This window comes from Phocoena sinus, chromosome 17 (genome assembly GCF_008692025.1).
Source record: "Phocoena sinus isolate mPhoSin1 chromosome 17, mPhoSin1.pri, whole genome shotgun sequence".
In the NCBI taxonomy this organism is placed as follows: domain Eukaryota; kingdom Metazoa; phylum Chordata; class Mammalia; order Artiodactyla; family Phocoenidae; genus Phocoena; species Phocoena sinus.
Genome location: NC_045779.1, coordinates 45,093,053 through 45,108,058, shown reverse-complemented (window position 1 = coordinate 45,108,058; position 15,006 = coordinate 45,093,053). Strand labels below are relative to the sequence as shown.

The 15,006-nt window shown below is 39.7% G+C and overlaps 1 protein-coding gene across 2 annotated transcripts in view; it reads right to left on the bottom strand.

Moving 5' to 3' along the window:
- GRHL2 (grainyhead like transcription factor 2) overlaps window positions 1-15,006 on the bottom strand; it is a 163,721-nt gene that overhangs the window by 90,722 nt on the left and 57,993 nt on the right. For both annotated transcript variants that reach the window (XM_032610589.1, XM_032610590.1), the window contains exons 4-5: window positions 11,455-11,848; window positions 1,714-1,769 (exon numbers count right to left, since the gene is read on the bottom strand). In XM_032610589.1, coding sequence (XP_032466480.1) covers window positions 1,714-1,769; window positions 11,455-11,848 — 450 coding nt within the window. The remainder of the gene's footprint in view (window positions 1-1,713; window positions 1,770-11,454; window positions 11,849-15,006) is intronic.

Genomic DNA, 15,006 nt, shown 5'->3' with positions numbered 1-15,006 from the left:
GTCATTTTGCCTAGAAAAAGCAATTTCAAGATAACCCACTGAATCATAAAGTTTGAGACCTGGACAGGATATTAGGAATCACCTAGACCAGGAGCGTGCAACTTGTCTAGGGCACAGACTGCTTGGAAAACATGAAGAAAGCTGTGAACCCTCTTCCCAGATAAAAGCACATATGAACACTAATGATTTTTAATATAATTTCAAGGGATTCACGTCCCCCAAGCTCATCCACAACACAAGATAAGAACCACTTTCCTCATTTCACAGCTGAGGAGAGACTGAGAAACTTGCTCACCCCTGGAGACAATGACAGCAGCAGAAAGAGACACCAGGTCACATGACTGGTAGGTCGTTGCTCTTTTCACTGGCCTGATAGCTGGCTGCATGGTTATCTGGATTGACAGCATGCAAATTATACATGTATTTCCACGTTTTAGAAGGTGATTTGGAACTTTATCTTCTCTGCCTCTCCCCTACCCTTCATCCCCACTGCACACCCAAATTCTGGCTGGGAGAATCTGGAGAGGGTGACTGGGGAGCCTGAGGCTGGAGCAAGACCCTGAAGGGGCAGGAGGGCTTCAAGCAGAAACAGAGAGAAGAGAAGAGGGCCATACATGTAAAAGCAAAGGGCCAAGAAATACAGTGGGGGACAAGGTTTACAGTAAAAAGGGACCAGCACATAGACGGCCCCAACTACCTTCATAAGGAATTTGTGTCTTATTCTGTCGGAAATGGTGAAATCACTGATAAGTTTTGTAAATGGGATGGATTAATTCATCCTTGCCATTCTCTCCTGTCTACAGGCATGATCATGACCAAGGACTTTGAACATGTGGCCCCTCTACCTAGAATGTTCTTAATCCTCCTTCTTTCCCTGGAAAACTCCTGATAATCCATCAAGATCCAGCTCAAGTGCTACTTCTTGTAAAGCTTTCCTCTGGTCCCATCCCACTCACACCCCACACACCCCCAGGCCTGCAGGTCATCTCAGCTGTCTATTCGTGTATCTCTGTAGCAGGACTCATCACTTTGCAACTGTATTGCAACTTGTATGACATCACACAGGTCTCCTGCAAAAGTCTATGGGCCTCTTTTAAGGACAGGTTATAACTTATCCTCAATCCCTATCTCATTGCTGGAAGATGGAAGGCAGCAAAGTCTGTGACAGCTAGTAGGTAGAAATGTCCAAAGTGGAACGGAAGGGAAAAGAAAGTGCTGGCAGGGCAACCTGTTATGTTGCAACAGCTCAGAAGCATACGCACAAGAGTAAATTGGAAGAGACAGGTCAGGTAGAATAGGACACCCAGCACTTGGCAAATGCCATGAACGTGTAGCAGGAAGGCAAGCACCTTGCACCTCTGGAGTGTGTGGCTGCGAGGATGGCATCATTAGCAAAACAAGAAATAAAAGTGGAGGAACAGATGTGAAAGAAGTGAAGAAGGAAGGAAAGAAGAGGAAAAGACACGTACATGCTGTGCTGGAGGCCCAAGTGCCTAAGGTTTAGAGGAACACCTAAGAAGGGATGTCTAGCAGCAAAAGGACAAAGGAAGGGTACAGGTAGGTCTCAGAAAATTGATCAAGACTGGAAATAGTAATTTAGAAGTCATTGTGTAGAGAAAAGAATTTTCTTTTAAAGGTGTAAAAGTATAACTTGACGATACATTTAAACAGTTATCAGTTCATCAGTTTCTAGGGGCATCTCCTGTAACCTACCTTGATGTCTGGTCATACATGTACTCCTCAGCCCCAACTGAAGCACTCCGAAATTTCTGCAAAATTTAAAAGTCATCAAAATTAAAACAAATAGGTGAGTCATTATGCAGGAAAAAAAAGTGACAAATGTATCCAAACTGTTTTATCCCCATTTTAGAAAGGAAAATTACACATTTTTTTGGTATTATGTTTTCAACTACAGTGAAAATGATTACCATTTGTGTATAGAACTTGCATACCACCTGCACACTGAGAATTACATTCAACAGAAAATGCATTTGTGCTTTTATTCACATGTCCACATTGACATGTCCACAGGTGTTCCTAAATTGTCTCCAGGTACTGGAAACTGTTTCCTCAAACATGTAAACATCTCTTCCATTTTCTTCTCTCCAACACTTATTCCAAAAGTCACAAATTCTGAGTTAACGGAATACTCATTACAGAGAAGCCACATAGCGTATCATAAAGCAGTATTTAGAGTTCTGGGGCATAGTTTTTGGAGCAAGACTTTCTAGGGTCAAGTTCTAGGGTCAAGTTCTAGCTCTTTTACCTGCTGCCTATGTAGACTGAGGCAAGTGCCATATTTTCTTCAGCTGTAAAATGCCTACTTATAGTGATGAGAAGAATTAAATGCATTAGCAGAGATAAAGTACTACAAACAGTTCCTGGAACGTGGTGAGCTCTATCTATGTGTATTAAATTCTGTTCCATACCCAGGCAAAATTGTGAAACTGAAGTTCACACTGACATTTTTTTCTTCCAACAACAACAACAAAAAAAATTCTGTTCTATAGTAATCACTTGATCGTACTCAATGCCCTTCTCTAAGATCTTCATTATCACAACAGTGTTAAAAGTAATTTTGCGGAGGGAAATTCTAAGTCTTAGTATTACATGTGAAAAGGCTTGGGTCCACAGACATTCAGTTGTTGTATATTTAGTGCAAGTAGGATGCACTTTGCTACATTTTAGAACCTTCTTAAAAGTAGATGCACCAAAAGCCCTAACTCTTGATCCTAAAGTAAATATAATAGAATATTGATGAAAAAGCACTTGGTGGACCACACAGATCTGGACCTTCCGCTGTGGCCTTTTTTCTAGTGTCTCTTTCTAAGAAACAACCGTCTTGCCTTTCATTTCTCTGCCATAAACTTCCATTCTTTGACAAGTAATTCAAAGATTTCCTTCTCAGGAAAGGTTTACTCACAGCTATTTTCCAAATTTCCTTCACAATCTCTAACCACCATCACTTGAATGCAGTGTGCCCTCACCTCACACTTCATATGTACATACATAGGATCTTTCTTTATATACAGTCTTATAAACTCCGTGGATCCGAGAAGACAGTTTGCCCTTCAAAGTTTACCCAAACGCAGCCCAGGAGCATCTGACAAGTATTTGTTAACTAGCTTATTAATCATGACAGAGACTCAAAGATACAGATTTGTGTTTCTTTTGCAATCAGTCAACCCATCAACAAGGCATTAAATGGAAATATTCTGGGGCTTCAGCATCTGACTGGTGCCAAGAGACATAGAGAAAATATATAAGGCACTTTCTTTGCCTCAAATATATAAAACTTGGTTGAGGAGGTGAGTAAACTCATATGAAAAATGACAACAAAAGAAACTGAAATACAGTACATGACTAGATATGAAGGTCTATGTTAAAGCATTCATCCATTCATTTATTCAGGTGTCCTGACTGGAAAAGTACAGAATGAACATTACCAGGAAAGGAAGATCAGCAAAATTCTGGAAAGATTTTATGGCTGTTGTGAACTTTGCTTTGATCCTTAATATATTTAAGAATTAGGAAATTTTGGAGTAGGAAGGTAGCATGATGAAAAGAGCATTTAAGGAAATGACTCCAAGACAGAGAAGATGCATTTCAAAGGTCTTCTTTGAAGGAATATGTGGTAACCCGTAACAACACATGGTGAACCAGTATTAATAAGCAAGGCCCTGAATGAGTTCATTGCCCATGCCATAGGTCCGTGCAGCCTGAGGATAGACTTGCTTACTAAAACATATTGGACTGATACATTCTAGGGTTCTAATGTCCCAGGGGATGTAAGAAGATGTGATATACTACAACTATTCAGACTCAGAGAGACTGGCAACTATGGGCTAACAAATAAAAACTCTTAATCCAATAATATGAGCATGTAAACAAGAACTATGAAAAAACTAAAATAGTTGACAAATTACTGACATGGATATTACTTTTTCCGAGTTTAAACATTTATCCTTAATTCGGTTACATTATCTTTATAATTAAAAAAAATTAAATGTATACTCTACCTGGAAAACATCACAATCCTTTATGATGGCCCTAAATGACTGTTGATATGGCCAAAGGGAGAGAGGCCTTTTAAAAATATATATATATATATATATATTTATCCTACAGTAAAACTGTAGGCTACCCTCACCCTTGGCATTTTCACTGTTGCTGTACAAGGCTGCTTGGCTTTCTTTTTGTTGCCAAAGTCTAATAAACGGGAGAGACTGTCATGCTTATGCATGAAATAGAATTTAGTCAAATAGAAAATTCTGGTCAAAAAAAAAAAAGAATTAGAACCAAAACACTCAGGCCATTCTGACTACAATTACCAAGTTTCCACAACTGTTTGGAAACATTTTAATATAATTTGTAGGATGCCAAAAGGCAGGCAGACAGCCAACATCACCATACCTTGCTGTGATTTGATGCAGCGCATCTATACGTTTCTTAATCATTTGGCCTGAGAAAAATGGTAGTAAAGGAAGTATGGTAACATATATTTTCTAGATTATCCTTAAAGGACTTTAGACATCAAGGAATATTAGAATGTTATATTTAAATTTTGAATATTAGAATTCTAGTTTTCTCCTTGGGTGGGAGGAAAGAGACATCTACTAAGAATCTACTACGAAAAGACAATGATTCTTAACAGTGGTAAAATCAGATATAGCGAAATAATTCCACGTCTTTGATCAGCCACCAATTTTTTAGGTCTTATGATTCATTTATTCATTCATCCACTCTTTCAATAAATATTTGCTGAGCATCTACTTTGCATCAGACACCATGCTAGGTGCTATGGATACCACAGTGAACCAAAAGAGAAGCAGTCCCTGCTGTCATGAAGCTTCCGACCTAGTAGATGAAAAATATTAGTCAAATAATCATTAATTTAAAAATTTACAAACTGTGTGCAAGCACTCTAAGAAGAACAACAGAGTTCTAGGAGAGCACATCACCACCGAGAAAGTAAAAATCAGTCCCGCTGACAATCAGCCTTGATGCTTCTAACAGAATGTACTGCTTCCAACAGCACACGGACAAGGCCAACAGAAGATAAGCAATGCTCCCAACAGAACCCCAGAAGACAATAACACAGGTACAAAAGTGAGTAACATCCCCCCCCTTCTGCGGGATTGATGCCTTCTTGGCAAAGATAGCCTCAGCCCTGCTTTGTTCATCCCATCTCCTGAACAATGACGACCGAGGTACCCAGTTTCTAGACTGCCCCAACGTCTTGACATATGAAATCCAGAGCTGGTTGTCACTTCCATGATCCCTTCTTAGATTCATCCATAACAAGCCCAAACACTACCAAGAGCTCCTCCCAACTCTCTCTTGCTGAGTTGTCCCTAAGGGCCCCTTGCAGGAGCAGGCTAAATAAATGTAACTTTGACTACAGACGTGTTCACGGTAGTCTCTGGCTGGTGGACTTAGATACAAAGAAAACTGACTTTACGAGGAACCGAAAGGGGAGGACAGGGAAGGCTTCCTTGAGGTAGTCACACAGGAGGAAGGGTGTGGAAGGTAGTAAAGAATATTCTAGAATAGCACTGTCCAATAGAACTTCATGCAAAGATGTAAGTGTTCTGTATCTTCACTAATATGGTAGCCACTAGCCACATGCACCTTCTGAGCACTTAAAATGGAGATAGTGGGACTGAGGAATTGAATTTTTAATTTTATTCGAATAGCCACAGGTGGCTAGAGACTGCAGTATTGCACAGCACAGTCCTAAAACATGGAGTAGCAGGCACATGGGTCCTGAGGCAGGAGGGAGCATATCAGGTTCACAGAACTGAATGATGCTCAGAGCAGAGAGCACCAGGGGGAAAGATGTGCAAGATGAGGTGGGAAAGGCGGAGGAGAAACAGCATGTGCAAGGCCTTGTAAACCCGTTAAAGATTTACATCTTAATCCTAAAAACAATGGGATTTCAGTGAGAGGGTGTCACGATCAGATTAGCATTCTGAAAAGACCATCCCAGGTACAGTGCACAAAAGTGGACAGTATTATAGGCCAGAGATAATGACAGCTTGGGTCAGTATGGTGGAAGTAGAATGGAGATAGATGATTTCAGAGAGATTTAAGAAAGTGAAGTTGACAGAACTGATAATGACTTAGATGGGGATTATCGCAGAGCAAAGCATCAAGAAAAAAATCCTCGTTGCTTGAGAAACCGGAAGGATGGTGGTGCCACTCCACTAGAGCAGAGAACGTGAGGGAAGATGTAAGTCAGATTTTGAGCTGGTGGTGAGTCAAACAGGCAGCTGAACATAAAGGTCTGGAGCTCAGAGAGAACTGGGCTGGAGAAAAATAATGTGAAAAGTATTCAGGACATAGATGATAACTGAAGCTGCGGACATAAAGCTAAGAGCATTTTCAAGAGACAACAGTGATCAAAGCATTAAATGGTGCTGCAAAGTAACAGCTTTAACAGCACGGAGATTTCCAGAGCCCTTCTATTCAAGAGCTGGGTAGATGGCCCCTAGGAACCTAATAATAGGCCATCCAACCTCGTAAAATTTGACTATGTATAGAGAAACCTAAATCCTTCCCAAGTATAAAATGTGTATGCTAAGGATTTTCCAAAATTTTGCTTGGTGCAAAAACAAACTAATAAAATAATAGAAGTTTTAGTGGTACCATATGCACTATAACATGTATTTAAAATAAAAACAACAAAATTGGTTGCACTGATCAAAAAGTGAAGCCATGTTCCACTTCAGTACTTGAATCAACATTTTTAAGATTGTGTTCTTTAAGTTTGTGGTGGGAAGTGAACTGTCAGTTAAAAATTAGTCATGTTGGACAGGGTTTAGATCCAGAGTAACTTCCAGTATCAGTCTACAGATGAATATAACATCAATGGATATAACCATCATATGTCTGTTGGGTATAACAAATAATAATTCTTTGATTTTATTTCAGGATTCTCTGCAAACTATGTTAATTTGACAAATAACATACCAGGGACTAAATAATGAAATACATGGTAGAGATATCTGGTGCTCACACATAAATCATTCTCATTCCTGAGCACATGGGAAAACTAGACTTCTCTTAACCTCTTGCAGTTAGTTAAGACCATGTGACTGGTTCTAGCCAATGAAATGTGAACAGGGGTAATAGCAATACTTCCAGGTCATAGTTATTTACAACTCAGTGTGCCATCTCCATGGTCTCTCTTCCCCAGCTGGGATGACCCTAAAGCCACATATAGAGATGGTAATGTCACAAGATGGAGGGAACCTGGATTCCTGATCAAAAGACAGGTCTGCAGACATCTATCAAGATTATTATTAGCAAGAAATAAACATTTAGTGTATCAAATCACTGAGATCTGGTGTTCCTTCATTCATACAGTTAGACTTATGTTAGCTGACATACAAAATTGTAGTACAGAATAGCAAATTCTTTCTTCTACTCTGATTCTTATGATGACAATACATATGATTTTTCTATAAAAACTCTTTCTTGCATCTCTCAAGGTTTACATGTTTCCTAAAAGCATTCTAGGTGTTAATACTACCCTGTTTTATATTTATCAACTATACTCTTTGCTTATTAGCTGTGTGACCTTTGGCACGTTCATAACCTCTCTGAATCTCTGTTTTTTCATCTGTAAAGTGGGAAGAGTAATACCTTCCTTGCAGAATTGTGGTATAGTAAATATTAGAAATAAAGCGTGTAAGCCACAGTGCCTGGCACACAGTAGTACTCAATAAATAGCAGCTATATAGATAGTAACCTTCTAGAGCATAGAAACCAAGGCACACCTCCTGCCGTCTACTCCCACGTCTAGCACAATGCCTAACACCCAGTATAAACAAATATTTACCAAATGTTACTACGAAGAGGATACAAAATAAAATATAAATCAAATTAGCTAAAATAAATTCATTAAAGAACTTTTTAATGCTACTAGCCTCAGTTGAACCAAACTGCTCCCTTCCCTGGTATCACTATACACACACACACAGAGAGAGAGAGAGAGAGAGAGAGAGAGAAGAAGTCATCTCTAATAGCAAATGAAACTTCCTAATTCAACAAGTAGTAGACATTTTAGTAGTTTGCCTAAAGGAAGTGCTAGGTTTTAGACAAATTTTCCTTAGTGAAATTTACTTGGTGAAATCACTCTGAGCTCACCTGATCTTATAACCGGTTGACAGTGCCATGGCTAAAGATCATGATAAATCATTCCATTTAATTTACATCAGATTGAATTATAATATGCAATGTAAACACTGATTTCCAAGACTAGGAGAGCAGCTAAACCAAACTCGGTGGAAATAATTTTCACATTTAGTTTCTGGTAAGTTGCTTTCTCATCCACTCCAAAATAAAACCCCAAATACAACTGCGTCCTTTCATAAGCCTCTTTACCTACAACACAAACACAACTCATAACGCATCCTCCAAGTAGCATGGTGGTTCCGCTGACACTGGACCACATCCACGGACTCTTCTGTGACTAATGTAATATTTCTGCACTGTGTGAGAAAAACGTTAGTAGCAACCCTTTAGTGAAAAAGCATGCACCTCACATTCCTACGTGGAATGACTTGCTTTTCTCTACAAAAGCACCCCTGACTGCTTGAGGGCAAATCAAATATTCAACAATACCAAAAACCCTACGAGATCCCTTGCTCAGTTTGAAAAAAAAAAAAGCAGCAGCAGCAGCGAGTTGTTGACTCTTTTAAGCCACACCACACAGGAAGCTAAAGGAGCAAACTTTAAGATAATATTTTTATTACAAGGACACTGAAGGTTTGATATAAAGCTACCAGAGCCCAAGAAATACGGAAGCCTGGTAAGGGCGGGGAATTTATTGTGTCTCACTCTGCTCATTCCCCAATTTCACAGAATGCAGCAGGCACTCAGGAACGACAGGCCAGGAAAAGAAGGGCTGCTAGTGTGACTTGTCTACTGTGAGGCCCTCCCAACGCTGCAGAGAGCTGGCTCCTTTTGTTCCTCTTATTCTCATATGAAAGATGAGAAATAGCTAATGACGTAGGCAAAGAATCCTCATTTAAGAAAACAAACACATTTAAGCAAGGCACTATGTTCAGTTATGGAGCTCCTAAGAACTGGAAGGTCCCACAGTGTCTCCGAGTGTAGAGGTAACGGCTAAGGACACTGGCCCTGGAGCCCGACAGCTTGTGGCAAGTCCCATCTCTGCCACTTACTACGGTGCGACCGTGGGTGTTCTTAGGCTTTCTGTGCCTTAGTATCCTCATTTGGAAAACACAGATGACAATGACAGTACCTCATAGGGTTTTTGTGAGGATTAAATGAGTATATATCACTTAGAATGATGCCCAGCACAAAGTAAGTGCTCATCAAATGCTTATTATTTTAAAATATGATTATTTAGGGTTACAATTTCAGCCTCAGGTGGCTGAATTTTGTCCCACTGGCAACTAAATGGGTATCGGGCTGCAAGTATTTGGTATACTGCCACCACAGTCACTCCTCTTTAAGAAATAAGAAACCACAAGTTTTCTCCTTCTGCCATTGTCTTTTATTGACCCAGGTGGGGTGCAAAATGAGATGTCAGTGACCATCGACTCAAGTGTAAAGGCACTGCTCCTAAATGCTGAAGCAGCTGACCTGAACTAAAGACAAGAAGAAAAGCATTACATATTCTGGGTCAAAAATTGGAGAGGTGATCCACAACTATATCAGCAATTGTTGTTCTACAAAGATCCCAAGGCAATTAAATGGAAAGAATATTGTCTTTTCAACAAATGATGCTGGAACACTGGATATCAATGTGGGAAAGAAATGGGACTCAACCCTTCTCTAACACCAGATATAAAAATTATCTCAAAGTGGATCAAAAACCTACATGTAAGATGTAAAACTATTAAATGTCTAGAAAAAAAACAAGAGAAATCTTTGTGACATTAGGTTAGGCCAAGACTTCTTAAACTGTACATCGAAAGCAAAAACTCTAAGAGGAAAATATTGATTAACTGGACTTCATCAAGATTAAATATTGTTGCTGTTTGAAAAACATAGTTAAGAAAATAAAGTGGCTATCAAACTGCAAAACGTATAACTGATAAAGGGCTACACTATTTAAGGATCTCTTACAACTTAATAAAAGGGAGACAAATAACCCAATTTAAAAATTGGGCAAATTATTTGAACAGACATTTCACAAAAGAAGTTATAGGAATGGTCAAATAAACACACGAAATAATATTCAACATCACTGACACCAGAGAAATGCAATTTTAAACCACAATGAGACACAATCACATATGCACTAAAACGACTACAGTTAAAAAGATGGACAATATCAAGTTTGGGCAAGGATACGGAAAAGGGGAACCCGCCTGTATTGCTGGTGAGAATGAAAATGTTCCAGCCACCTTGAAACACTGTCAGCAGTGTTTCACATACATTTACCACATGACCCAGCAAGTGCAGTCCTAGGTATTTAAACAAGACAAATGAAAGCATATGTCCACAGCAGCATTATTCATAATAGCCAAAACCTAGAAGCCAAAACCTAGAAGCAATCAAATGTCTACCAACTGGTGAATAAATTGTGATACATGCTTACCATGGAATACTACTCAGCAATTTTAGAAACAAATTATTAACACAAGCGATAACATAGATGAATCTCAAAAAGATTCTGCTAAATGAAAGAAGACAACATACAAGACTCTATACTCTACCATTCCATTTATATGAAATTTTAGAAAAAGCAGAAGTATAGTGACAGAAGGCAGGTTAGTGTCTGCCATGAGCAAGAGGAGACGGGAGGGCTTCAAATTCAAACTCTTAGGATGAGGAAACTTCCCACTGATTCTGATGTTGGTTACATCATTGTAAACAATTAGCAAAATTTTCAAACGTGTGAATTTGAAACAAACAAGCAAGCAAAGATCATTGCTTCTGTAAGTTCTTTGGGCACACGAGAAGAATACATAGAATCTATTTGTAAGGTACAAAGTACACATACATGTACACACTTGATTATTGATAATACCGATTCTTTCTTGAGTATTCAATCAGACAAGGTCTTTAAAGAGTTATATTGTTTTAAAAAGTGATGGGCAGGCAACATCTTTGGCTGCCATTTGGCAAGTTACAAACTAGAAGAGGTCAAAGTGAAAACTTGACAAAGTAGGAAATTTCCACGCAAACAGCCCTTTGTTCTTCAAAAATAGTTAATTTTAAGACTAAAACTAAAACCAGTCAAGGAATCTGTCATCTAAGAGGCAGGAAAACGGAAATATTCCGCCACACACCTAGGCCAATGGTCTAATAAAACCCGTTTATGAAGAAAGATGCAGGCATGTTTTAAAAAAAAACAAACAAAATCTTAAACTCACAGTTGAATTCACTCATCCCACTTAAAAAGCCAACAGAGAAAACAAGTTAGGTGGTTTTGAGTTTCAGTTCCAGCTGCTGATGTAAGAGCCAGGGACTCACCTCTGTGTTTCCGTCTTTGAAGCTCTCGCTGTAAGTACTGTCCGGGGTGCTGCGCTGATCATCCTTGAGGTAGGTGCTATGGCTGGCCACGGACGGCACACCATACTGAGTCTGTTCAAAGATAACCACGCGTTGCTCTTCACCATCTCCCCGGGGATAGTGCACAGGTGGGGCCGTGAAAACCGGTGTGAAATCTTCGGCCTTCACCACTGTGATTCCCGCCATGGGGATGACGGCTGGGCTCTCAGAGACGTTCGTGCTATACTGTTCCCGTTTTGAATTCTCCAGGTGGTCTTGATTTAGGGAAAGGTTCACTGGAACAGTCTTTAGGACCTGCACTCGGTTTTCTCCTCCACTCAAACTACTCTGGGCTCCACTGGTGCCAAGACAGTTTCTGTGTGTTTAAACCCACACCCCGCAACAGAACAGAATTAGAAACAGCGCCCTTCTGCAACTCCTAATAACTGATGCAAGCAAGAGTCAGTGGATGCTAATGCACTAGGGGGAGAGCTGATGGCAAACTTTACAATGGAATGCAATGAATCTTTGTAGCACTAGAAGGAGGACAACTACACATATGTGCCTCCTGGTATCATGCAATGACCCCCACCTAGAAAGTGCTATTGCCCACCCCCACCCCCCAAAACAGCTGACTCTAAATCAAGCAAGCCTTTACATCTAGCTTCCAGTTCTTAGGATATATGGGAGCTGGAAGAATAATTTAAACAACATTGAAAAGAAACAATCATACAAACCAGAATGTCACACATCTTACTGACCTGGTTTCTTCAATAAGTCAGAGGCATGAAAAAAGAAAGAAAAGTGGGAGACTTGTTCTAGGTTAAGAAACTTAAAAGACATAATCAAATAGGATTAGCAGATCTTGTCTGGATCCTGATCTAAAAAAACCAAAAAGGCACTTACGAGGCAGTGGGATTTTCGAGACAACTGAACATGAACTGAGAGGTAGCTGATGTTAAGGAAGTACTGTTAACTCACCTAGATGTGATAATGATTTTGAGATTAGGTAATAAAATGTCTTTATTTAGAGATACAAATCATAAGTTGTTAGAGGTGAAATGACATAAAGTAAGCCAGGAACTTATTTTGAATACTATTGCAATAAAAATTTAGAAAGAAAGAAAAGGTCAAGTTTAAGTAGGTGTAACACAAAGTTATCAGTGCTGAACCCGGAGGATGGGACGGGTATCTGGGGGTTCATTATACCATCGTCTTTATTTATGGGTATGTTTGAAAGCTTTCAGAAGAAAACATTTTAAGTAGCTTTTTTGAAAAAAGGTGGGAGCAGGACAATAAGTTAAAGGAAGAGAGCAGAAAGAATATTTTTCACTCTTCTGCAGGCTAAACTCCTTGCAGGAAAAATAATATAATGAGAGGGCTTCCCTGGTGGCGCAGTGGTCGAGAGTCCGCCTGCCGATGCAGGGGACACGGGTTCGTGCCCCGGTCCGGGAAGATCCCACATGCCGCGGAGTGGCTGGGCCCGTGAGCCATGGCCGCTGAGCCTGTGCTCCACAACGGGAGAGGCCACAACAGTGAGAGGCCCGCGTACCGCAAAAAAAAAAAATAATAATAATAATATAATGAGAATTTATCATTAGAATATTTTCACTAAATTGAGAAGTGCCATCAGCTCATTGATGTCCTTAGCACTGAATTACTTTCAGGGCTTAAGGAAGTGGTATAACTGGGCTTACGTAAGACAAGATCTCTCAGATCTCAGACCTCCTGTGCTACAAAGAGAAAGGAAAGGATTCAGAAGATTAATTCTTGCCAGTATGAGATGAAATACTTTCATCTATACTATAGAATTCTGGGAGAGAGCAGAAGCAAAGAGAAACTTCTTACGAAAAGAGCGTGATTGACAGCAAAATGATTTTACTAGCAAAGTCCTTGTGGTCAGTAAGATTTGAGGCCACCTCTTATTTTTAGATTATTCTGAATGACACAGAGAGAAAATGCACGTTTTGCATGGAGCCCCGTCCCCAATGTCTGATTTTTTAAAACTAGCATGTGCTTTCTGGGGCTTACAGTGATCTCTCATCGAGAGAAATACTTGAATAAGATTGGTTCTTCCAAGAATTGGGCCCTCGTGGCTCCTCTCTGTAAAGGAAATCCACTCGCCTCTGAGTTTGCCTCTCAAACAGGACTCGGTATTTTTAGCTTTGATTTTTCAAATAAAACTTCAAAGTGAAGCTTGAGGAAAGAATGGCTCCCCAAGAACAAAGCCAACAGAAAAATACCTGGGCCTCTCTGAGTCAGTCACAGACCTGTAGAAATCATTCTAGAAACAAACCCTTTAAGGAATGAAATCGTGAGTCTATAAACATTCTGGCGTTAAGTAATAACCTGCTTTCATGGCTATACCAATACAATGAATCTGCATCTAAGACACAGTGAAAATTTAGAAATTATGTTCAATCTGAATCCAGTAAGCTGATGATGCCAAAACCCAGGCCACCCATTTATATCAGTATTCCCTAAACCTTATTGTTGAGAACATTGCATAGAATGTTAATATATGTTCCTCAAAGAAAGGAGACCATGATAAAATCAGTATTAAAAAAAAAAAAATTGCCTAAACAAGACCACCCTGGTGGGTCACAGTCGTGAACACAGTAAAGGCCCCCAAGGGTTCCTCCACTTGTTTAACTGTAACCCAGAATTTCTCAAACTCATTTTATCCGGGACCCTTCTGGGGAGGAGTAACTACTAATACTTGGGGGTAATGTCCTGCAAGTTGGGTGTAGGACGGTTGGTCTACGTTCATTAGCTACCAGAGCAATTATCCACTTTCAGCACTTCTGGGCTTTGCACAAGCACGGTCTTACTGGCTTTGCCAAAATATTCAAAATTAATCAACTCCTCTACAGTTAGAGTCCACTTCAGTCCAAATTTCTTAAGTCTTTAACTCATGCAAAACACTTGGATTCTAAACAAGAAACACACGTCAAGATATTTCTGGTGTGCTTATAAACAAATACATAAGCAAACTAATAGAGTTGTGCAAATCTAGCTGAATCGTCACTACCATGAGACAAGGGAACAACAGACTCGGCACCATCCTACAATGTGTAAATGTGCCTCTATAGAATAGCACCGACCTTAAAAGCCGATGCCAGAGAACTCTGGAAGTCATCCAAAAAATGGGTGATCAGAACAAAGTAAGAATTATTGTGAGATATACTGACTCACCTGCAATAGAATTTAAAATGGAACCAAACATTATAATGTGAGAAAAAAATGCAAGGCTAAGAATGGTTCATTGAAATATACTTTTAAAAAATTGGGGGTCATGACATTGAGATTACTTTTCAAAGTGGCGACTTCTGTATACGACCATTTGTAATGATATCACGTCAGCACATGGCACCGTAATGCGTGAGTACATTGCAGACCAAATGCTATCCTTCCAAATTACATTCAACCGGAAGTCTACTAAGTCATAATCAGTCCGTACAAGGTGGTCTGTCTATACCTCACCGCCAGTTTTTTTTTAAGGCACTCCATTGATATCACAAAAATGGCCTTTAA